At 38.6% G+C, this 24,339-nt stretch overlaps 2 protein-coding genes and 1 long non-coding RNA gene across 5 annotated transcripts; 2 read left to right on the forward strand and 1 right to left on the reverse strand.

The window, feature by feature from the left end:
* Nucleotides 1–940: 940 nt before the first annotated feature.
* LOC126582806 (uncharacterized) lies at nt 941–5,549 on the forward strand. Of its 3 annotated transcripts, XM_050247012.1 has the most exons (7): nt 941–1,093; nt 1,225–1,351; nt 1,764–1,857; nt 1,965–2,035; nt 2,476–2,532; nt 4,156–4,398; nt 5,019–5,549. In XM_050247012.1, the coding sequence occupies exons 2-7, from the start codon at nt 1,247–1,249 to the stop codon at nt 5,169–5,171; spliced, it is 723 nt and encodes a 240-aa protein (XP_050102969.1). In that variant the 5' UTR covers nt 941–1,093; nt 1,225–1,246; the 3' UTR covers nt 5,172–5,549. The 3 variants fall into 3 exon arrangements, with proteins under 3 accessions (XP_050102969.1, XP_050102970.1, XP_050102968.1); XM_050247013.1 differs by having other exon boundaries at nt 957–1,351; nt 5,015–5,549; XM_050247011.1 differs by having other exon boundaries at nt 958–1,351.
* Nucleotides 5,550–13,401: 7,852 nt separating this feature from the next.
* LOC126583312 (dormancy-associated protein homolog 4-like) lies at nt 13,402–24,247 on the forward strand. The gene is made up of 3 exons (XM_050247652.1): nt 13,402–13,924; nt 23,245–23,347; nt 23,846–24,247. Exons 1-3 carry the CDS (start codon nt 13,681–13,683, stop codon nt 23,871–23,873), a joined length of 375 nt encoding a protein of 124 aa, XP_050103609.1. The 5' UTR covers nt 13,402–13,680; the 3' UTR covers nt 23,874–24,247.
* On the reverse strand, nt 17,916–18,309 carry LOC126583313 (uncharacterized). Its single transcript, XR_007609717.1, has 2 exons — nt 18,233–18,309; nt 17,916–18,064 (listed from the first exon to the last, which is right to left on the reverse strand). It is a non-coding gene; the product is annotated as an uncharacterized LOC126583313 (long non-coding RNA).
* Nucleotides 24,248–24,339: the final 92 nt, after the last annotated feature.

The following is a 24,339-nucleotide window of genomic DNA, read 5'->3' on the forward strand; positions in this document are numbered from 1 at the left end:
ACACTCTATATACTTAATAAACCTCACTTTTACTTTTTGAACTAAAATTTATCTTAATACACCCCACATTTTTTTCAATACTACCCTCAACCCCAATATACACAATATAAGACACCTAACGCTCAAACTCTTTGTCAACATCTGGGTTTATGTCAATTGAGTGTTTAGTTTTTTGTCAATTAGGGATTTCAGATGTGTTCCAAAAAAATAATTAGGGATTTTAGACTTCGTATTTGAAGAAATTGGATCAAAAGCATCGAATGCAAACCAAGTTCTACAAAATTTATCACAGTGATAGAAATATATTGAGCTTTTATATGATGACATAGGTTTACACTCAATCGGTAACTAATCTAACAAAATTTATCGTTTGACAAAAAAAAAAAACAATGGTTTCCACCAAACATCACATTCTAAAATGTTGCTATCTTTTATCAATTTTCTTTTTTATAGAGAAAAAAAAAATGAAACTAGGGAACTTTATGTTGAAAATTGAAAGATTCAAAAAACCAGTTCATGCTTCATATTTCTTTTAGTTGAAAAATATTGAGAGAAGGGGTATTTATTTCAATTTAAAATTTGCAGCCACTCAAGCCAAAGTTATTTTAATTCACTGAAAACTCTCAACTCGATTTTTGTGTTTTCGTTAAGAGCTTGAAGCTTTCTTCAAGGGATGGTAAAGTAAAAACATTGACTCATGACAATATGATATTTGATAAACGGCCAAGATGAATTGATCTCAGTGTCCTCATAATAAGAATCCGTAGGCGATCCTGGTCTGTTTTAGTTGACGTCAAAAAGGGCTTCAGAAACAGTGAGAAAGAGAACCTTCTGGATTCACAATCTGCATAAATATCTACCTCCTCTCGCGCACTCTCAACCGTCCATCACGAAAGATCCTCGAAATCGATTAAAATAAAATAAAATAAAATAAAATAACTATTTAAATGGGGCTGGGTTCTGGAGTGTTCTTTTAATTGGGCCTGAGTTTCTATGTGCAGAAGGGCGGAAGCTGCTCAGGTTTTCCTCTTCCTTCACTCTTTCCCGTTCGATTAGAGGTTCCGTGCTCCAAATCACAAGGATGTAGTTTTACGTACGACATAAAATCTTTGTGTTTTGTGTTTTGTTCTGGGATTTTGGGTCCTATAATTTGTCGACAAGAAACGAACGAGGAAATTAAGGTTGTTTTTCTTGGGTATTTTTTGGATTTTGTTTGAATTGAAGGAGTTGGAAGGAGGGAGGAGAAATGGCGGATGGGGAAGAGAAAGGCAGTGACTTCTATGCAGTTTTGGGGTTGGAAAAGGAATGCACAGACTCGGAGCTCAGAAATGCCTATAAGAAACTTGCACTGGTTAGAATTTTTTTTTTTTAGACTAAATTTCATCACCATTTTTGCACAATTGAATTTAAACCCCTTTTTTGACAATTCTTTCATTTGGGTCCTTTTAGAATTGAAATTTAGAGGTAAAGTAGAAATCTTTTCCTGAATTGAATTTCTGGGTCTTTGCCAAATCATTGAAAAATGGGACCTTTCTACTATTTGTTGGGGTTGAACATCATTGGGTTCCTTCAAAACGTCTGGGAAATTGGGCTTTCAGGATGTAAATCCCGGAAATGGGTTTTCACTGCATGATCAGAACAGGTTAGAAAGATCGAAAAAGTTTGAAACTTTTCTGGGATTCTTGAGAAATTCAGGGAATTGTGTATTTTTCTTGAGTTTGTTGAATTTTTTTGTTGATTTTTTTATATGCTTGCTGGTGTAGAGATGGCACCCGGATCGGTGTTCGGCCTCCGGAAATTCTAAGTTCGTGGAGGAAGCCAAGAAGAAATTCCAGGACATCCAAGAAGCCTATTCTGGTAATTTCAACCTCCGATTCTCATTTAATTATTATTTTTTAATTATTTTTTTAGTAAATTGGTCACGACTCACGAGGGAAGCGTATGGTCTGTTTTTTGTTGAACAGTTTTATCTGACGCGAATAAGAGGTTTCTGTACGATGTTGGAGCCTACGGCAGTGATGATGACGAAAACAATGTAAGCTTTTTTTTTCTTGGGATTTGATTAGGTCTGTATTTTAAATATTTTAACCGTTAGATCTTTGTTTAAAAATATAAAATTTAACGGCTAAAACAATTACGCAGCATCAAGAATTTTTGTTCTTTTCAATTAGTGGACTCTCTATTATTGAATTTACAGCATTATCTACACTTATACTGCTCACTTTTGACCATTTAACCAATCACAGTAGGACTCTATTCCTCATTACACTCAATGCATTTAATTGGGGTGAGCGGAAATTGTATCCCTGTAATCCCTGCGGTTATTACCAAGTTGTATCAAATTTGGTAGTTTATAAACTGCTCCAGTCCCGATGACATTCGCCAATGTTTATTTATTACTTGTATGAAATCCGTCAAATGTAGCCGCCCATCTGATTCACATGTGGACCGATTTAAAATTTGTTATTGGTGCAGGGGATGGGTGAGTTTTTGGACGAGATGGCAATGATGATGCGCCAAACGAAGCCTAATGTATGTACAAATTCACCCTTCTTCCTTTTTAATTTTCAACTTCCTTGCGTTTACTAACATATATATGTTTTAAACACGTTGAAATAGATTAGGGAAAAAATGGGATGCAAAAATTAAAAAAAAAGAAAACTAATAAAAAAAAATGTTTGAAAACTTTGAGTTTTAACGAAAATGACAAAATAAAGGATAAAGTGAATAGCAATATGATTGATTTTTTTGTGTAAAAATATGATTTTTCGTTAAAACGAATAGTATCTGAAGCTTTTCGTTAAAGTTCTAAAAATACAAAAAACAAAAAAACTTCGCACTTTTTGGGAAAACCTTTTGGTTTACTTTAGCTTTTCCCTTGAGCCCTCACTTTTGCCAAGACATTCTAGAAAAGCGTGTTGAAGGGCCATTTAGTCCTGTTCAAATGTATAGGTCCAACTACAATTGTAGTAACATCCTGGTGAAGTCTATTCCTGAAGGGCCCATTAGTTAGGGCCTTGACCGCAGGTGGGTGGAGCCTAGTCGCTCACCCTTCTGGACTCTAGTTTGAATCTATCTTCTTTTAGTATAGATTAAAATACCAGTCACTGTGGACCCACCAATCCCGTGATGCAGTTTTATTTGTTTAATTGCGATCTAGGGAAGCCCAAGACGAAGGGTAGGCATTGAGGTGCCACTAGCCCACTACTTAGTGATAAATTTATAGTTATAAGAAGTTCATCAGGTGTCACCTGGCATATGACAAGTGTATTGGACTTGTTCTGTGTTCAAATGCTCATATTTTCATGATTGACTAGAAAATATTTGTAATTAGAGGTTGGTTAGTTGTAGAGGTCGCACTTGGTGCGATGGCAAGTGCCTTCGCCCATGAGCGGTAGGTCTCGGGTTCGAGACTTGGGAGCAGCCTCTCCATAAATGGGGGTAAGGCTAGCCGACATTCACCTCTCCCAGACCCTGCGTAAAGCGGGAGCCTTGTGCACTGGGTACGACCTTTTAGAGGTTGGTTAGTTGTAGTTACTAACACGCGTGTGGGCAAGTGTAAGCTGTTGATTTGTATGAGATCTCTGTTAGCTGTAGTCACTTCCAGTTCCGGCAAAGGGCATCGGCCAGTAATATTCGCAAAAACATTAAGGAAGTACACATAAATACAACTTTTTACACTAAAAAGAGGCTAAACAGACAATTTAGGGGCACTAAAATGTGCTCTATTGCCCGTTTAGTGCTCATTCAGTGAGAAATGATAATTTTTTTTTTTCAACATTTGAAAAAAGTTAAATTAATTTGTATTTTCCAAAATATTAAGGACACCCAAAAACGTGGAGTCTAACATTTTTGAAGGGGTATGCGCTAGTCCTATCAGCTATGTTGAATGATTGAGAGCTTGTTTTGTCAAAAGTTTCATATTTTGTTCTTCATCTTTTTCCAGGTTTAATAAAAATTGTGAGCTGAACATTGTGACTAATCATAAATCTATATGGTAATGCAGTGAGAAACTTTAGGAACTTACAGTCTTTTTCAGTTTCTATATGATTGGAAGTTTCTAGAGAAATTTCATCTTGACTAATCATATGATGATGCCGATGATGATATTGTTTCTGAGTACCTACTGACATATGAAGAATGTGTAATTGACAGGAAAATGGGCAGGAGACCTTTGAAGAATTGCAAAATCTCTTTGATGAAATGTTTGAAGGGGATACTGGGAGTTATGGGCCAGTCTCTCACCCTCCTAGTTCCTGTTCTACGTCTTCATATGTGTCCTACTGTGAAAGTTCAAGTTCCAGTACTAAGCGGAATTGCTCTGAAATGAACTATGAGAAGGCGACCTTGGATGATCCTTCTGGCTTCGACACTCAATTTCAGAGCTTTTGTTTTGGGGTCAGTACCCTCCTCTTTATGCTTAGTAACCTGATTTTTATCTTAGCGTGCTTTTAATATGAGACCTATAGACGACGGTTCTTTTGATAAGCTAATGAAATCCAGTGTGGAGGATGACGCTCTCTAATCCGTTATCCTTATAAAACGCAAGGCACTGAAATTAAGATATTTTAGTCTTATGTCGAAATCCTAGGTGCTAAAATTAATCTACTTTTCATTTAAGTTGACAAAGGAATCCAATTACTGACCAGAGTTCGAGTCAAATTTGATCGTTATTGAATAAATAATACGACCGAATGGTAGGCTAAAGCGACTTTCGTTCCATCTAGTAGTCTCGGAACTGTGTCTTAACAAGTGCTTAATGTATTATGTGTGCATTGTGAAACTGGTGAAGGCATTATCTTCTTAAATAAAATAACATTTGGGGCAAACAAATGTGGACTCTGAACTTAAGCCTTAAGGTATGAAAAAATAAGCATCAAGTGCTCTTTCGGTTTCTTTATATAGTAAATAAATGTATTGTGCTAACTACCTCTTTTTTCCCCTTTTTTTTTCTTCTTTTTGTCACTTGTTGTAATGTACAAGCCTCATATTGTTTGTGATTGGTGCTATGAAGACAGGTGGAAAGCCTTCAAGACATCGGGGAGGGGACGGCAGCAAGAGAAGTGATTCGCGCAGAAGCCACCGGTAATCGAAGGCATGGCAGGAAACAAAAGGTTACATCTGGTAATGATGTTTCTTCAAATGACTACTCTGGTATATCAGCTAGATGAAGTTATTGATCCTGTTACTTAGGGACTTATTTGGGAACTTAATTGGCAAATTTTTAAATCACCCTGGAGAGTGCAGAAGAGTAACACCACCACCACCACGAGGAATTTACTTGTTACTTTAAGGCAGCATTGTAGGGTTTAGCAGGGGGTGGGATGGGTTTAGGGCTTAAGCTTTCATTGTTGCAATTCCTGCCATGCCATACCATTAGTGGTAATGGCATTGTTTCAAAGTCTTCAATTGTAATCTTAGTTACCCATTGATGTTGGGATTTCAGTAGTTCCCTTTTCTTTATTATTTCAAATCGGAAAAATACTTGACTCGTTACATGTAGGATGTAGTTTTTCTCAGATGGACAAATCAGTTTGACACGTGCAGAAGATTTCCTTTTGTTTCGCTTCTACTAATTTATATGTTAGATTGTGATTAGCGACCATAACTGTGATTTGTCTGTCCTAAAAAAGAAGTGGCAAAGTTGGAGTTTGGTTGTTAATCATGGGTAAGGTATAGAGAGTGGAGCCCTACGGGGCACGTGGGTGAAGACCCCACGTGTGTTGCTAGTGACCCCTCTTCCTTGCCTAGGAAAAGCCTCGTTCATCTGCTGCTGTTATGCCTTTCGCCTTCAGATGGTGAAAGGCAGGCAAATTGACCCACTAGTCCCGTCCTTTTTTAGACTTATTCGCCAGTTTTATCATCTCCCACGTTATTATATTTGCCTTAGTCGCTGTCAGAATGAATATTCTGACAGATTAAATAAAAGTAACGGATAAAATTAAATAGGAATGTGTAAAATGTTAAAAAGAGCCAGCGTGTGTTTATCTTTTCCGTTATTAAAAATATTCTTAGGACCTCAAAGTCCCATGCAAGTTGCCAAAATGATAATGCAGATCGTTATTGTGGGTCGTCCATCGACAAATGGTGTATCGTTTTCAACAAATTTCCATGGCACTAAGCAAATGTTAATGCACAAGTTGGGCAAAGCGTGTTGAATGGGCAAGTTGGTATGCAAAAAGTGGAAGGAATGTGAAGAAAAAAAACGTCAAAACGATGTTTAGGGACTGAAAAGTCCAGGTATTATAGTACATGTATGGGTGGCAACTAGTTGGCACATATAGAATAATATATCAAAGTCTTCGTTTGCCTAGAAGATGATCGATCTTTAATTTTATTTAATTACCTCCATAATCCCAATTTGCATGACCATAATTATAGTATTAGTTGTTTTCGAGGCCAACAACTACTTTTTTCATTTGTTTATGAATCAAGTAGCACATTTTGTATGTTTGAATTCAAAACTTTGGAGAATGTCTAAATAGATTTGCTCCTACACTCATGTTAGTTGTATTTGCATTTGCGATATTATCATCCATTGATTCTCCTTCTACTCAATTTATGCTAAAAATAAATAAAAGTGTGTAGGAAAGAAAAAATGCGTGTGGAAATCACTTTTCATATTATACTTATTCTTTGGAAAGTACTATGGTCAAAGTTGGATCCTTAAGCAGGAACTAGGAAACTAACAAGATTAGAATTATTGATGTGTGATCTTATAGTAATTGTACTTAGAAGCACAAAATTGATTTGTTGAATGCTATTTAATAAATGATTGTACATATGAGATTCACATGTATCAGAAGGCGTGTCAACAAGGGTTGATTTGCGTGTCTAAATCAAAGAAACTTGTAACTAAGAAGTGAGAGGTTCCTCATGTTCAGCTCTTATAGATGACAATGAGGTCTACTATTTGTGTTGAGTTACATAATGTTGACCTTAAAAACTACTAAGCCTACGTGGCGCGCAAGCGGAGTAACTAAGAGCTAACTATGTCCTTCTGGTGAATGCGGGCGCACCGACTCGCCACCGAACTCAATGAATGTGGTGATGGTGTCGAACACGCTGTTGACTTATGTATCCAATCGATCATGACCAAGGAAGGAACACATCTAGGCTTCTGGGTACTAGAACCTGAAGACAAGGTTGCTAGTGAAGTTCAAATAAGGTTTGGTTTTCAATGAGCCGAACACAAAATAACCTAGTACACCTCGCTTTACCGAGAAGGCTAATGAGATGACGTCTTTCGATGAGAAAACCAAGCGTTCCTCATTGGCAAAGGCTTGGATAGATAACTAGCTGAATTTGAAGCAGTGTTGTTACTCTCTGAAGATGCTCATTGGTCTCCTGACTCCAGTGTTATTAATCTAAATTGAAGATGTCACTAGTTGTCAATACATAGTTGTTAATCCAAACTGAAGATGTGATGACGAAGTTAGGAAAGTTAGTGATTTCTCAGAAAATGAGAGAGGTTGGCGTAGAACGAGATTTTCACAGGGCGTTTGTGAGTTGAGCTGAAGGTCCTTTCTATGTTGCCAAAATCCCATATTTTATAAGAGTATATTTCGTGATGATCAGGTATTTAGAGTTGTAAAATTTTAATAATATTCCAATTCCTTGGCATATTCTCTTAATATACTCACATGTTATCAGCCGAAAGTCTATCACCCATTATATAGTGTGGACCAAACCCCACTCTCTCTACAGTAGCGTATTATGTACCCTTATAGCAAATAAGCAACTTGCTTGCAAGAATGGTATCCTCTGATTGTGGAGCTTCGATCAAATTTAACACACCGGCATATTCACACAAGGGCGAGTGAATGTTATTTCCCTGCTCACTATTTTTGCTACCCATGTTCTCTAAAAAAAATTCACATTCATCGGTGTCCGCGAGGTTTCTAGAAATTTTCTACCACATTTTTCGATGGGTTTAGGTACAGAATTTAGGGAACTTTAACGAAAAGCATCCGGTACTGTTCACTTTAACGAAAAACCACATTTTTACACTAAAAAGTCAATCTTGGTACTATTTACTTTACCCTTTATTTTGTCCTTATCATTAAAACTCAAAGTTTTCAAGCCCTTTTCATTAGTTTTCCTCAGAATTTACTCATGCGATCTCCTCTCCCTACTTCTGTATTTTATTTGAGCGTTTACGAACAAATAAGAGCCCAATATATAAATTAGAGACCGAAAAATAAATGAGAACATTTAGGGAGTGAATGAAGTGAGTATGAACATATTAGGGTTCTTAATACTTGTAAAGGTTAGTTTTGGTGCATTCTCAACTATTTTCTTGGGCTTTACAAAGCAATTCATTGTGCCTTCAATCAAAAAACATTATGATGGGCTTTTAAAGCAGGCCTCCAATGAGTGCCTAATCCAACGTTGTGATGGGTTTTCAGATCAGCCACATTGGGTTGCTTGCCAAACAAAATTTATTGGTAAAAACATTTTTTGATCGGGGAGAGGTAAACCAAAATTCGATAAACCTAAAATTAGATGGGTTTCAATTTGGTTTGGTAAACACAAAATTGGATTGGGCATTATCATAGTCTGAAATATCGATAATATCGACGAAATATTGAGGATATTTCAATTTTTTCGAATCACGGATATTTCGGAACATATCCATGTACATACAAAGGGGATTTGAACCCCTCCCATTTTACTCCTCCAACACCGTAACCACCATATATCACTTATATTTTAATGATAATATGCTAAAATATTTATATTTATATGAGTGGCATGTTAACAATTACATGCAAAACTATTTTGGGGATTTATCATTTGATGAATACTCTTCACAATAAACTTACTCTACACATAGAGATGATGAAGATAGTGAAAGTTTTGAACCTCATAGGAACTTTATGTGGTACTAAATCACTCATGTATCTTACCATGCAATGTATAAAGTGTAAAATATTGTAGTAAATCATTATATATAAATGATTATGGTGTGTTTAATATTTTTTTCATTAATTACTACATATTTTATACACTCACAGTGTTTGTCAGCTCGCTGTATAATCAACTTAAATCAGTTAAATCCATCATGTAATGCATTGCCTTCTAATTTTTTTTTTTGATAAACTAATAGATAATTGACTAAATAAACATTATCCAAAGTTTCAATAAAAATTTCCAAGTTTTTCTTACAATTTCCTTGGTTTTTATTCAATTTTTATTTATATCGATAATATCCCAATATTTTCATTGAAATTTCCATGTTTTTGGACTACCGATATCATCGATATTTAATACCATGGGCATTATTGATTGTTAGGCCTAATTTTTTGAGTTCTCTCAATTCTGGCTCATATTTAAGTGACTTTTTTTTTTTCGAGTTCTTATTTATTTTTATTTAAGTGATTTTGAATGCCAAATTTTGGTGTAAATTTTATGTGAGCTTGAGGGTTTGAATTTAGTGCCAAATTTTTATGTAACTTCAAGATTTAAATTGTATAATAAATATGTTAAGTTTGATTTCGGTATTCAGTTCAGAACATACCAGCACCAGTGGAGAGTATTAGATGAGAGAAAAGATCTTCAATACAAGAAAGTAAAGGGAAAAGGGATTTGGGGTAAAAAAAAAAAAAAAACTATGTTTCCTCTTTTTGTAGTCACCACTATTGTGAATGTTGAATCAAAATGCTTGTGGTATGTATTTTGATATGAGATACAACTATAGTCGCATGTGTTGATTTATAATCGTTGATGCATGGAAGACTCATAATTCACTAATGTTCATGTCATGATAATATTGATCATGATAAGTACTCAAAAGAGAAGATGGCTACGATCAGAACTAGGATATCTCAGATGGTATCAATCGAATGTGGTTGAATATTAGCATCTTAACGTATCATAAGGGATGAGAAAACTTGGAGATAATCTTAATTGGCTTGCGTTCCCAATAAGAAAAAATAAGTGAAAGTTGATGTTAGTACTGATAAATTATTGTGCTTAATTTGTCCAATTTGAAAAACATTATGATGTGTTTCCTTTCACAATCATAGATTGATAGCACTACCTAACCAAACCCTACTGAATTATTGAAAACAATGATCTAATTGTCTTCAAGTCTTTGTGTAGGGGCCAGCATCTAATTTTCTGATTGAAGGCTGTGACAAAAGTTAAGAGGGATCGCAGTCACTGGGACCATTTTTATAATGATATTACCTATGGTGGAATCACAAGACAAGTCCATTTTTCTCTCCCAGAAGAAAGGAACAAGACGTTTTAATTAGTTTATTTACTGGAAGAGCCCTTATCTGGGTGATTAAGTATTCGAATCATCAATTGACTTTAGACCAATAAAACGAATAATTAGAGTGTTCTAAGGTGAGTCACCCGTAAATGTGTGGGCAATTCCTGAATGCTGATGGATGTAGGAAATGTATTAACGGTCAGGATTTGCTGACATGAGCATCAAAGACCAATTGTAGTTGTTTAAAAAGAAAACAAAAATACTGGATCGTTTCATTTAAGAGAGTTTTAAGGAAAAGTCCGCGATACTGTTTAGTTTAACGAAAAATCACATTTTTACATTAAAAAGTCAATCATGGTACTATTCATTTTACCATTTATTTTGTCTTTATCGTTAAAACTCAAAGTTTTCAAACCATTTTCATTAACTTTCCTTTCATTTAAAAGTCATTTAATCAATGCAATCGAGAACTTTACCATGTAAAAACTCAGAAGGTGGAGGTGGTGTACAAAGATTCTCTGCAATATTGGATTATCAAGTGGATTTTACATTGGAGCACTGTCCTATTAGAGTTGGTTGGTCGAAGATTTGGAGGCAGATAATAATTATTAGTACTTAACCTTTAACCGTTAGATATTTAGCTAGGGTTGTTATTGGCTTGATTTTCAGTGGTTTAAGCTTTTTTTTGTCTTTTTTTTTTTTTTGGGAAAAGACAATAGCTTAGTGGTTAAATGTTAGATTAGAGAGCTGACGGAGTTCAAACTCACGTCGAGATACAATAGCATAACTCATTTCCACCATGTAGTCTTTTTTACTTCAAAATGTTTCAATATGAGTCTAATATGTCCCCAGTTCTACAAGTTAAAAAGAAACATTATTCTTAATTTCTTACCTAAAAGACAATAAACACAATTATTAAACATGACCCTTCCATTAATATTATACTGTCTTCTTTTTTATATTGGTGGTACTATACACTAAATTAATTTAAATTATGCAGAAGAAGTTTCGTGCATTGGAAAGAACATAATTATCTTTTTTGTTACTTAATATATTTTGAATCTAATGAGTTGTTGAGTCCAATCCAATACTAGACAGAATTCAGGGTCTCTTTTCTGGGAACTTTGATTTAGGGTTTAACGTGACCTAGATTGTCTTCAAGCTTGCAGGAGCTCAGGGAGGGCGATGTACCATCCTTGTAACGTGACACAGGGTGGACCCACAGAACACCTCAACATTTCAATGTTTGGTGGATCTAGATTGTCTTCAAGCTTATCCAGTGACGTGTAAAAGCTATCTTTAAAAAGGATGGGACACTTGTCGAACCACTTGACCTAGTCATCCTGTTTCCAGTATTACGATCTCCGATCTTTTATATCCGTGGCTTGATTCTGCTTGGCTTCCCAGAATTTGGCTCGCTGCATGAGTTTGTCATCTTTTTCATTTACGTGGGTTAACTATATTGTCTTTATATTTTTTACGAAAAATTAATGAAAATGGTATAAAAATATTAAGTTTTAACGATAAGAATAAAATGAAAAGTAAAGTAAATAGTATCAGAATTGATTTTTTTAGTGTAAAAATATTGTTTTTCGTTAAAATAAACAGTACGAAAGTTTTTTTTGTTAAAGTTCATTTTTTTTAAGCTTACTTTTTATTGTTTTGAGAATGCTACTTTTACTAAAAAAAAAGGAAAAAAAATATGTCTATTTGTTTGATTCATATGAATATGATTAAATTATTTTTATTGAATGTTTTATTTTTATATTTTTTGTAAATCTTTAGATAATAATAAAGCAAATAAAAGGCACCTATTATGTGTTTGTATGATTAAGATACATTATTACAAGGCATATTTATTGATTTACTATCTAAACTTGTGTGGAAATACCAATTTCCCCCTGAGCTTTAATTTTAGCCAATTACTCTCTTGAACTTTTATAATTAGCTAATTTCGCCCTGAACTATAATTTTACCCGATTACCCCCTCGAACTTTTATAAATAGCCAATTTCCCTCATGGACTATAATTTTACCCGATTACCCCCTCGAACTTTTATAAATAGCCAATTTCCCTCCTGGTGTTAGAATTTAAAACTTTTCATTCAATTTTCCATCCATTTTTATCACGAAAACAACACATGACAACTGTATAAGGGTAAAAATGATGAAAAATTGGATGGATGAAAAATTGAATGAAAGTATTGTTTTTTAAAATCTAATGTATGGGGAATTAGCTATTTATAAAAGTTCAAGGAGGTACGTAATCGGCTAAATTTCAAGTTCAAGGGAGAAATTTGCTAATTGAAAAAGTTTAAGGGGGTAATCAACTAAAATTAAAGTTCAGAAGTGTTGATGTTTAAAGGTTGTTTTGTATTTCTTTCATAATCTGCAACGCAACTATACAGGCATGTATAAGGAGGCCATCCCTCCTTGAGACTCTAACCTTCCTTAATTTACGCCATAATGAGCGGCTTAGGCAAGCTAACAACAGCTCCTTGAATTAAGGAGTTGACAACTATACAAGGATTGCTAAACACAAGAAAAATAAAATAGCCGGCACTTAGGAAATAGTAACTAAACCCCTATTGTCCAGTTTTACAGTGAAGCACCATAATACTTTAGAAACCCTAATAAACCACTAGACATCCAAGACTTCCAATAAGAAGAAAAATTAGCAGCTGCATATAAGTTCATAGAGCAAATCAACAAATACCTCTTATTGTAAATGGAAGAACAAGTATTGGATGGAGCGGTGTAAGTCTAGATCGGAGTAAATCCTGTTTGGCTATTTTAAGACAAAATTAACAAATATGTGTAAATATAATTAAAAATAGATAAGAGTTAAGTAGTGAGTTAGTGAGTAAGGAAATTATCCTTACAATAAAGACATTGAAAGAATGAGAAAAAACAGGTGAGTGAGACTGTGAGAGTGAGATGAGGTGAAAATAGCATCACTCAAAATTACTGGATATGCTTACGTGTATTGCCCCCTTAACCCCAAACACTATAGTAGTTGCTCAAATAAGTTCTAAAAAAAACAGAAGCAAATTGGATGGCTCCAAAGTAATGAAGCCATTTTAGCCGGTTGCTTTTACTGAATTTAGCTTAAGCCATCACCACCTCAATTCTAGCCGGTTGCTCTTTTACTGAATTTAGCTTAAGCCATCACCACCTCAACTCTCTCTCTCTCTCTCTCTCTCTCTCTCTCAAGTCTCAAAGCCTTCGTCTTCTTATAAGAACCCTGAAACACCTTGTGTTCATAGAAAGACCTTCCTTTCTACGTTTTAATTTTCACATCTTCTCTCTCATTTGCTTTGTTTTCCCAATCTCTTTGTAACAGTCGTATAGCTTGGGTCACGAACCTACACTAACAACGTTCATTGGTACATCACACGGCCAGCTTCGTCGGTTGTTACAGAGAGACAATTAGTTTTAGAATAAATAAAAACATAAGTCATCATGGGTTTTCTTCACAAGCTTTGGGATGAAACACTAGCCGGACCGGCACCTGAATCCGGCCTCGGCAAGCTCCGAAAGTACGACTCCATGTCTATCCCGTCCTCTTTGCCAATGGCTGCGAATGAGGTTCCGGTCACTCGGAGCATTACTATTCTTAGGACTAGTTCGTCCACCCTTGGAAACCTTTCACCTGATTCCGGCTCCCCCTCAGAGTCCCCAACCACACCAGGAACTCCAAGAACCCGTAAGTTATCTAATTTATAGTCTCTAAATTAACTACAAATAACATGAATTGACACCGTGATAAATTTGGTATGCCTTAAAAGAAATAACAGAATTAGTTGGTGTGCTAATAGTAATTCTAATGTTTAAAATATTGTATCAGTGGACATTGATATGCAAATATGTGGAAATATCGATATATTTGTCTAGCATGGAAAAATTGTTTGTCTAGCATGGAAAAATTGTTAGATACAACGAGTGTAAATATACTACACTCCTGTTGCGACCAACTTGCTTGGATATAGGTATCATATTCTTAAATGTATAACTCTTTTTTTTGTGAGATATTTGTATGTTTAATTTTGTTTATGTCTGTTTGTACCATACTTGACCAATCCCGAAACTACCGAGCACCGGCCAACGCTATACTGTCAAGGACCCAGAAGAGTTCCCCTCCGACCAGGAGGCCAATCACTACTCGACACGTGTCAAGATTAGAAGCCAATCAGAGCGCAGCACGTGTCAACATCAAGAACCAATCATAACATGACACATGTCAATGTGACAAAGCTACAAGTTTTTCTATAAATAGGGGTCATTCCCCCACAATATTGCCTAATGCCATTTTGTGTTAAATCATTCACAAGAACCCACTAAATTGAGAGCTTGATCCTTTGTACTTGTGTAAGCCCTTCACTACTAATAAGAACTCCTCTACTCCGTAGACGTAGCCAATCTGGGTGAACCACGTACATCCTGTGTTTGCTTCTCTGTCTCTATTCATTTACGTACTTATCCTCACTAGTGACTGAAGCAACCAAGCAACCAAGCGAAGGTCACAAAACCTGACACTTTCTGTTGTACCAAAGTCTTCGCTGATTTTGTGCATCAACATTTGGCGCCGTCTGTGGGAAACGACACTTATTCCTACTCTCTTCAGCTGTGTCAAGCTGGTTTCTATCATTCGTACACTTTCTTTTGACCAGGCATCCCTCTCCAACATGGGAAGCGAAGGAAGCCACAGCACACAGAATGACACCCCCCTTGCACATAGTGCGAAACAACGAAAGAAGGAAGGAAAACGAGTTCTTCTTCAAGCTAAAGTCGATGAGTTGGAAGCTCAGAACAACAAGATAGCAATGAGGAATGAGGTCCTCCAGGAGCAATATGAGAAGCTCTTCGAGACACTCCACGAAGCTAGGCAAGCTCAGACACGCGAGCTTGTTGCCCCCGTGGAAGTCAACCATCAACTGGGTGCCCTCCAACATGGAGGGTCACATGCATTCGACATAGATATCCCTGATAGGGAACAGATTACCCCTCGACTTGATAATCAACATGAGGCTTCTCTTAACCCAGTTGCTTCGACCCGAACCATGAGAAGTGGAGGGAGACACCTCTTTGTTGAAGGGGCAGAAGGATCGAAAGCCGTCTTTCGCGATTGTCGGGATTTCCTGAAGCAACGTCGAGAGAATTCCATCCATATAAGCTCAAAGATTAATGACCCAAGGATTTCTGAGAGACTCGGTCCCCTGCCACGGCCCAAGCCGGCCACCAATTTGGGGAAGGGGCAACAAGTCCCAGAGAGACATGAGGGTACAGGGGACTCAGAGGTGTTCCGACAGACATACCCTGGAAGCCAGTACAGCGAGTCTAGGGAAAAATCACATGCCCTTGATCAAACCTTCCTAATTCCAATAGGAGATGGAGATTTACGAAAGAAAGCTCCAGTAACACATAACTCCGCTCAGGACCCCCTTGTCCTACAACTTCTTGAGGAAGTAAACAAGTTGAAGGCTGAACGTCAGGCTGAAATACCTGACTGGAACCAACCCAGGCCTGGCCCTCTTACAAGGAGGATCCTCAACACCCCCCTTCAAGCAAAGACAAAGCAAAAGCTTGGCTTGCAACTTTATACTGGAAAAGAGGACCCGATTGAGCACCTTAACCTCTTTGAATCCACCATGGCATACCGGATGCACACCGACGAAGAGCGATGTCTTCTCTTCCCCTTCACCCTCTCTAGTGGAGCTCTAAATTGGTATTGTCGTCTTACACCTGAGACGGTAGACTCATTTGAGGAATTGAGGAAACTATTTGTTTCCCAACACATTTTCCAAACCGATCGCTTGCACTTTGCAGATGACTTGTACACTATCCGCCAGAAGCCAGACGAGTCATTACGTATGTATGTTGGCCGCTTCAGCCATGAATACTCCCGGTGTGCCGAGGCAGACGACAAGACTGCCCTCAAAGCCTTCACGGCAGGCCTACGTGATTGTTTCTTTAAATACATGATCAATGCCAATACTTGGAAGACTTACTCTGAGGTGATGGCGCAGGCTTATAACCATGCCTCCGCCGAGGCAAAGACATATCAGGAGAAACCCCCTACAACCATCCTTTATCAACAAGTGGGAGGTGGAAGCCAGACTCACCTAAATGAGAAGACCTCGACTTTCCAAACAGCAGTGGCACCTCCCCATGCCTTGCATAATGCTTCACCGAATCAACAGACATATCAATTTCAAGGCAAGAGGAAGGATTTCCATCCTCACCACTCTCCTTTCAGTAAAAAGAGTAAGGGACACTATCCCGATAACCAAGGGTATCGCCACAATAGCGCTCGCCCCCAGGCAGTCAATGCAGTGGGTCAAACTCGCGTCAAGGGTATCGCCACAATAGCGAGGTTTTAGCCTGCCATACTTAAGGTGTCTTACGCCTGCCGAGGCGGAAATCGTCCTTCGGGAAATACATGAGGGAGTCTGTGGAGATCATGCTGGATCTCGGTCCCTAGCACACAAGACTTTTCGCCAAGGATATTACTGGCCAACACTCCACCAGGATGCCATCAAAGTATCCCGCTCATGTGATAAATGTCAACGATATGCAACTATTCCTCATTCCCCTCCAGAGCCTCTTACTCCTATGATCAGCCCTTGGCCCTTCGCCCAGTGGGGACTTGATTTGATCGGCCCAATGCCGGCAGGGAAGGGCAAAGTCTGTTACGCAGTCGTTGCAGTGGACTACTTCACAAAGTGGGCCGAAGTAGAACCCTTGGCAACCATTACTGAGGCAAAGATAGAAGACTTCGTGTGGAAGAACATCCTTTGTAGATTCGGCATTCCCAATGCGATAGTCACTGACAATGGGCGACAGTTTGACAACAAGAAGTTCAGGTTGTTCTGCTCTAAGTTCAACATCAACTTATGCTTTGCCTCTCCAGCTCATCCCCAGTCTAATGGACAAGTTGAGGCCATCAACAAAATAATCAAGCGCACTTTGAAAACCAGCTTAGACAAAGCTAAAGGCTGTTGGCCAGAATTTGTACCCCAAGTTCTTTGGTCATATCGCACTTCATATCGGACTTCAACAGGAGAAACTCCATTCTCACTTGCCTTTGGCACAGAGGCGGTTGTCCCTGTTGAGCTCGAGCAAGCAACATTCCGAGTCCAGAACTACATTCAAAGTGAAAATGACAAACAACTCACCCTCAACTTGGATTTAGTCGAGGAACACAGAAACCAAGCTCACTTGAGGAATGTCGCCTACAAGCAGCGCATCTCCAACTATTATGACTCTAGGGTCAAGCCTCGTTCTTTCAAAATAGGAGACTGGGTCTTAAAGAAAAGACTACTCTGCGACAGAGTCCCGAGTGAAGACACACTTAGTCCAAACTGGGATGGACCGTATGAAGTCATTGGCATCAGTCGCCCTGGCTCTTACACACTTAGAAGCTCTGATGGCAAGACCCTTGGCCATCCATGGAACGCTGATCACTTGAAGTACTACTACAAATAGACTCACGATGTACAAGTGTTGAGCTATAGCCGTTCGGCATCCTATGTAATGAAGGCCATTTGGCAATGAATTCAATAAAGAGGTAATTTAGCCAACTCAGCCCTCACTCTTTTACATTCATAGCAAGTGATGCCAGAACCCTTCTCAATCAGAAAGCAATCCGTCTTCCACAGTCACTACAAAACAAGCAAATGAAGACCGTGTCAAGCGCCAAAAAAAAAAAAAAAAAAAAAAAAAAAAAAAAAAAAAAAAAACAGCTTCATCCAAAAAGCTTCACCCGAAAAGCTTCACCTCCAAAGCTTCACCCACAAAGCTTCACCTAAAAAGCTTCACCCAAAAAGCTTCACCCGAAAAGCTTCACCTCCAAAGCTTCACCCAAAAAGCTTCACCTCCAAAGCTTCACCCACAAAGCTTCACCTAAAAAGCTTCACCCAAAAAGCTTCACCCGAAAAGCTTCACCTCCAAAGCTTCACCCACAAAGCTTCACCTAAAAAGCTTCACCCAACAAGCTTCACCCGAAAAGCTTCACCTCCAAAGCTTCACCCACAAAGCTTCACCTAAAAAGCTTCACCCACAAAGCTTCACCCAAAAAAAAAACTTCACCCGAAAAGCTTCACTTAAAAAAACTTCACCTACAAAGCTTCACCTAAAAAATCTTCACCTAGAAAGCTCCCTCTACATACTTTCACCATCAAAGCTTCACCATCAAAGCTTCACCATCAAAGCTTCACCTACAAAGCTTCAACACAAAACCTTGCTCCAAATAAACAAATTTTGTTCACAAAACCCAAGATGCCCTTGAACTTGTACAAAAACACTTGGGTAAACATAAACATTTTTTGTTTTACACCCACAAGGGCCCAAAATTTTCCTTCTTATTTATTCACTTATATATGTTCCCAAACATATTATAATAGATCCAACAACAAGCCAAAGTCCCAAGTTTCATAATGGACAAAAGTACAAGCAATTCATCAATAATGAAGGTGCTACAAAAATTGGAATCTGCCCCAAAATAGAAATCCAACCCAAGAGACTTTTTCTCTCTCTCCCTCTTCCGCCTCCTTTCATCTATCAAATTTCTGCAACCTCTGCTCTTCTCCAATGGAGCTGAATTTTGGACACCCTATAGTTCTTGAGCATATGAACAACTTTCAAGAAGGAACCATTTCTATTTGAGCGACGGAAATTAAAGTGTTGAAGCTCCAAACATGATAGTCGGCTTCTTGCAGATTTCGAAGCTGTTGTGATGTTTCGAAGATCTGGAAATATTTAACCGTTAGTTCATCCTGAATTTTTGATATGTTATGAAAGAGTCGATGAGGAACAACTTCAATGAAGAAAGTATGTTGATCTGAACAAGAGAAAATGGAGTTTCGAAGCTCACAACAAGTCTGACGGATTAACAGAACATTGATGAACAGTTACTCATCATACTTGAATTTCTGAAGTTGTACTACTCCGATGGATCTCAAATTTGGATATGTTGTAGTTCACAAGATAAGGAAAAACTTTCATGAAGACGACTTTGCAATCTGAGCTATAGAGAAAGGTGTTATCTTGCATCCACTCAGGCTGATTAGTGGAAACGAAAAGCAATTCCACCAAAGAAAAGATGAAAAAGAGAGAAAAGCTACTAATTGCACTTGATCTTGTCTAGTCAATAGCATGCAGCATCAAACACACAAAAGTTGGAAATATTTTTAGATAAAGCATATACGAATGTGTGACATCGAAACAAGAATTCGTTACTTTGACAAATTAGTAACACGCGAGACACCTCATTCGGCAACTCTCTTCGCCTGAAGACTTGGGGGACTCCCACCATATGCTACTGCACCTTGATACTCGGCAGTCTCACAACCACTCAGTGACTTGGATTTTTCAAGTCTCCAACCGAGAAGTTTTCCTCACTCGGGAAATTAAGGGAACACTACCTCAAACTACATGCTTCACTCACAAAGCTTCAACAATACAGGTTTCAACAAAAGCAAAAATTCAAAGAACTTTATGAAGAAGGCTTTGGTGTATTTAACACAATATGTTGAAATGAAGCAAAGCTTATTTATTAATATTTTCGATAAGCCACAAATATGTACATATACATGAGTCAAAATAAACAAACAAAAGGGAGCCTTCACAAAGGTTGCTTAGGGGAAGTCTCAGCAGTCGGTAGAGCCCCAGAAAGAGAAAGCACCGGAGGGTGGTTATCCGGAGCCTCAGTACTTGACAAAACCCCAGAAGGAGGAGGCATTGGAGGTTCATCATTTGAAGCTTCATTACCAGGTACAACCCTAGAGGACGAAGGCAATAAATGCCTTTGGAACAAACCCACAAACCGCTGATGATCAAGTAAAACCTTACCATCAGATTCCTTCATCTGGTCAAGCTTCCTCTTCATGTTTGTAGCATAGTCATGGGCGAGCCGGTGCAACTGCTTATTCTCATGCTTGAGCCCTCTAATCTCCTGTTTGAGACTCATCACTTCAGCAGCCAATGATTCAACTTGGCGGGTTCTAGCAAATAGGCGTTGGGCCATATTAGACACAGAACCTGCACACTGAACACTAAGAGCCAGAGAGTCCTTAACAGCCAACTCATCAGACCGTTTGGAAAGTAGTCTATTATCTTTGGGAGTGAGAAGGTTCCTGGCCACCACTGCAGCGGTCATATCATTCTTCATCACAGAATCCCCAACGGTAAGAGGACCAGTAGGGGATATGAAGGATGGGCGCCATATGTTGTCTGGAGAAGGCGTGGCTGTCTCTTCTCCAAGGTTCAAGTCAAAACGACGGTCGGAGGGTCCAGACATTTTCAAATGTGTTGAAGAAGGAAGAGGTCAGACAAATCAAGATCTTAGAAGTGCAAGAAATGAGCTTCTACTGGTAGAGATTCAAGTGTGCTGTGGAACTTAATGCCAGCCTCTATAAAAATCTGCACTCGACGGAGCTTCAGAAATCGAAGAGGCGTTTGCTTTCTCAAAAGCTGGGCTGCTCAGAGACCACGAGGGCCGATCTCAGAAATCGAAGAGGCGTTTGCTTTCTCAAAAGCTGGGCTGCTCAGAGACCACGAGGGCCGATCTCAGAAATCGAAGAAGCACCTGCTTTTTCAGCCTCGTCAGCACCTGTCACATGCACACTCAGCTTTGCGGAAATTACGGGCAATCTGTCGAAGATTTCTGGTGAAGTAGAAAGCACGTGAATCTTACTGTTCAATCACCGCTCTCCATATGCACCATCAACTCCTCGGGTACCACATATAACTTTGTCAAAGATCTCTGACAAAGTTTAGGCACGAGAATTTCGAAGTTCCAGCTACCCTACTATTACCCATAAGGGTAAAGGAACAGCACCACTGCTTGACAACTGGAAAGTCCCTATGTGTGTCGACCTCCGGGTTTTGCGGCAAGACAGGTTGGCAAGAACGTCCAACCTTTACTCACATTCGAGAAAAGACTCCCAACATAATTACTTTCTAAAAAACCGGAGTAGCACCGCTTTCCGAATCTCGAGAGTCAGATCCTCGACGGGATTGCTTGTTCGAAAACCGAAGAGGCACAACTCTCAGAACTTCGAGAGCCAGATTTCCTTAGATAAAGCTTGTCTGTAATCTTCACACGTAACATCAGCTTTCCAGATACCACATACCACTTTTTCAAAGTGCTCTGACAAAATTAAAACACGTGAAGCTGGCAGCTCCCACTACATTGCTGTGACCAAGAAGGGTAAAGGAATAGCATTACTACTTGTTATTGGGAAATCCCTATATACATTGACCTCCCTCCTCAACGGACAGGCAAACCTGCAAAAATGCTCAACCCTTTCTCGCATTCGAAAAGGCACCCTCAACATAACCTCTCGAAATACTCAGCTTTATTTCCCCCCGATAATACCTCAGCAAATAAGCCACACCAAGAACAAGAGTATCTCATATCATCAGGGTCGAAAGCAAGAGTATCTCATATCATGCTTTCTCCCTATCTTTGTCTTTGTCCTTGTCCACACCTGCAGGACAAGGAGAAAGAGAGCAGTCAGTCGGAACCTGAAATCAAACCTCCAATTTAGAACTGACTGCCTGGAGCCTTTGCCTGGTTGCTTACTTAGCATTGCTCTCGAGTACTCATCCTCAACTGCTGTCAAGGTCACGAATTCCACCGGCAAATACCTCATGACAGTTGATCAGATATTGGCTCTTTACACTGAAGCTGCCAAGCGTGGATGAGTCACTATGAAGGAATGTTCTGAAGGACCATTTAAATGCAAAGGTTGCACACCACTTCTGCCATGCAAAAGATTGAAGCAGAAGGTTCAACGGTGAGCTAAAACAGATCACTACAGCACGACACCTTTCCATACCACATTCATTATTCCGTCAACAGCAAAAGTATCCCATATCATCAAGGTCGAACGTACTCTAGATTTGATGGACTTGTTTTGACCCTCAAATTTTTGAGTCGGCCTTATACTCTGAAGGGCACCAGAAAACCCTCCAGCACAGTTCAAGAATAAGCCTGTGGAAAGTTACTTCTTCAAAAGCAAAAGTATCTCATATCATCTCTTATCCATTTGCTTCTCCTTATCCTGGCAGTTGAATGAGAGACAAGGAGAATGAGAACAATCAACCGGAAGCCGAAGTCAAACCTCTGATCCTGGGTTGCTTACTTGGAAGTTTTACTGCTTACCTTGTCTGTCACCTCTTTCGGCAGATCTCCTAGCTCGGCGACTTGGGGGACTCCTACTATAGGGTTTGTATCACACTTGACTAAGCCCGAAACTACAACTAAGCTTCAAGTGAAATTGATACATTACCTTGTGCGTCAACATCAGCTAAATACACCATTCCCGGATGGAGGAAAAGTACTTCCAGAGAAGGGCAGATGAAGATCAGACCACACTTTGGTACTTAGAAGTTTCGTGATTACTCAAGGGATTGGATCTTGCAAGTCCCCAACCGAGGAGTTTCCCTCACTCGGGAACTTAGGGGAGCACTGTTTGTACCATACTTGACCAATCCCGAAACTACCGAGCACCAGCCAACGCTATACTGTCAAGGACCCAGAAGAGTTCCCCTCCGACCAGGAGGCCAATCACTACTCGACACGTGTCAAGATTAGAAGCCAATCAGAGCGCAGCACGTGTCAACATCAAGAACCAATCATAACATGACACATGTCAATGTGACAAAGCTACAAGTTTTTCTATAAATAGGGGTCATTCCCCCACAATATTGCCTAATGCCATTTTGTGTTAAATCATTCACAAGAACCCACTAAATTGAGAGCTTGATCCTTTGTACTTGTGTAAGCCCTTCACTACTAATAAGAACTCCTCTACTCCGTAGACGTAGCCAATCTGGGTGAACCACGTACATCCTGTGTTTGCTTCTCTGTCTCTATTCATTTACGTACTTATCCTCACTAGTGACTGAAGCAACCAAGCAACCAAGCGAAGGTCACAAAACCTGACACTTTCTGTTGTACCAAAGTCTTCGCTGATTTTGTGCATCAACAATGTCTATGAATTCTTTTGATTTTACGTGCAGCTGGAACACCAGGTGCAAGGAATTTCAAGAAATTAACAAGGAGGAAATCGTCTGCTGATGCTTTGACACGCGCCGAACCTAGAAGTCCGACTGGTTACGATTGGTAAGTGTTAGCTATGTTTAGAATGATAGTGAATCAAAAGAAGCATGCATATATATATCCTTGCTTCTCTAGCTAACCCCCAGTAGATATCAGAGTCAACTTGAAGAAGCATGCATATATCATTTGGTTTAGATAATTCTCACTAGATTAAGAACTGATCAAGTCAACCCCAATTGAAAACAAGATTAGGAATTTGGGACTATCTAGGAAATGAATTTGGTACTCTTACCCTTGGGCTAGATATGCATAGGGTAGTTAAATAATCTGATATGTTATATTGTTAGACTGTCAAACGTGACCATGCATTCAAAATGCATGTAGATTGAGTATGATAATATAACGTGCAGACTTGACACAGTCTTCCTTATATAGGTCTCACAAAATACTAAGGTTCTTTTTGTAGATAATCGATGCATTAATATCGGAGGAGAAGATTGTTTAACAAATACTAGCTATACTTTAACCTCCCTTATTATTTCTTATTTGTGTGTATTACAGGATGGTAATTACTGCTTTGGATCGTTGAGAGAGGAAGTGAAGAAGATTTTGCTAAAGTATCGGCCGGCGACTCCACATCATTGTACATAGAGAACCTTACCTTTATGGGAACTTGATGCATATACAAGTGTATAGATGTAATTATCTAAGTACGAACTACATATAATAATAAGACGGTTCAACTGACGAGGAACAGCAGAGGAACCGATGCTCCTTGGAGATTATGGAGGAGTTGAAGTAGGGTTTGCTATTTCACCTATTTTCATGTTTCCATGTGATCTTCAAGTTTTGTTTTGTATTTTTATTTGATCTTTGTACATATGGATTTGTGTATTCAATCCTCCCCTTCATGAAACTCCTAAATTTGGAGCTTAATAATTAACTTAAAAGTTTACTCTTAAATCTTGATTTTCATCATTGTTTGTTCACACAGTAGTAAGTTTCCTCATATTTCAAGCAAAAAAAATAAATAAAGAACAAATGGTTATCAAACG

Source organism: Malus sylvestris, chromosome 9, assembly GCF_916048215.2.
Source record: "Malus sylvestris chromosome 9, drMalSylv7.2, whole genome shotgun sequence".
Classification (NCBI taxonomy): Eukaryota; Viridiplantae; Streptophyta; class Magnoliopsida; order Rosales; family Rosaceae; genus Malus; species Malus sylvestris.

Bases quoted from the DNA above. Each gene is read 5' to 3' on its own strand.
- LOC126582806 (XM_050247012.1), top strand. From the start codon at position 1,247: ATGGCGGATGGGGAAGAGAAAGGCAGTGACTTCTATGCAGTTTTGGGG. The intron at 2,036-2,475 runs GTAAGCTTTTTT...TTATTGGTGCAG, and splicing joins GTGATGATGACGAAAACAAT to GGGATGGGTGAGTTTTTGGA. The intron at 4,399-5,018 runs GTCAGTACCCTC...CTATGAAGACAG, and splicing joins TTCAGAGCTTTTGTTTTGGG to GTGGAAAGCCTTCAAGACAT.
- LOC126583312 (XM_050247652.1), top strand. From the start codon at position 13,681: ATGGGTTTTCTTCACAAGCTTTGGGATGAAACACTAGCCGGACCGGCA. The intron at 13,925-23,244 runs GTAAGTTATCTA...TTTTACGTGCAG, and splicing joins ACCAGGAACTCCAAGAACCC to CTGGAACACCAGGTGCAAGG. The intron at 23,348-23,845 runs GTAAGTGTTAGC...TGTGTATTACAG, and splicing joins AGTCCGACTGGTTACGATTG to GATGGTAATTACTGCTTTGG.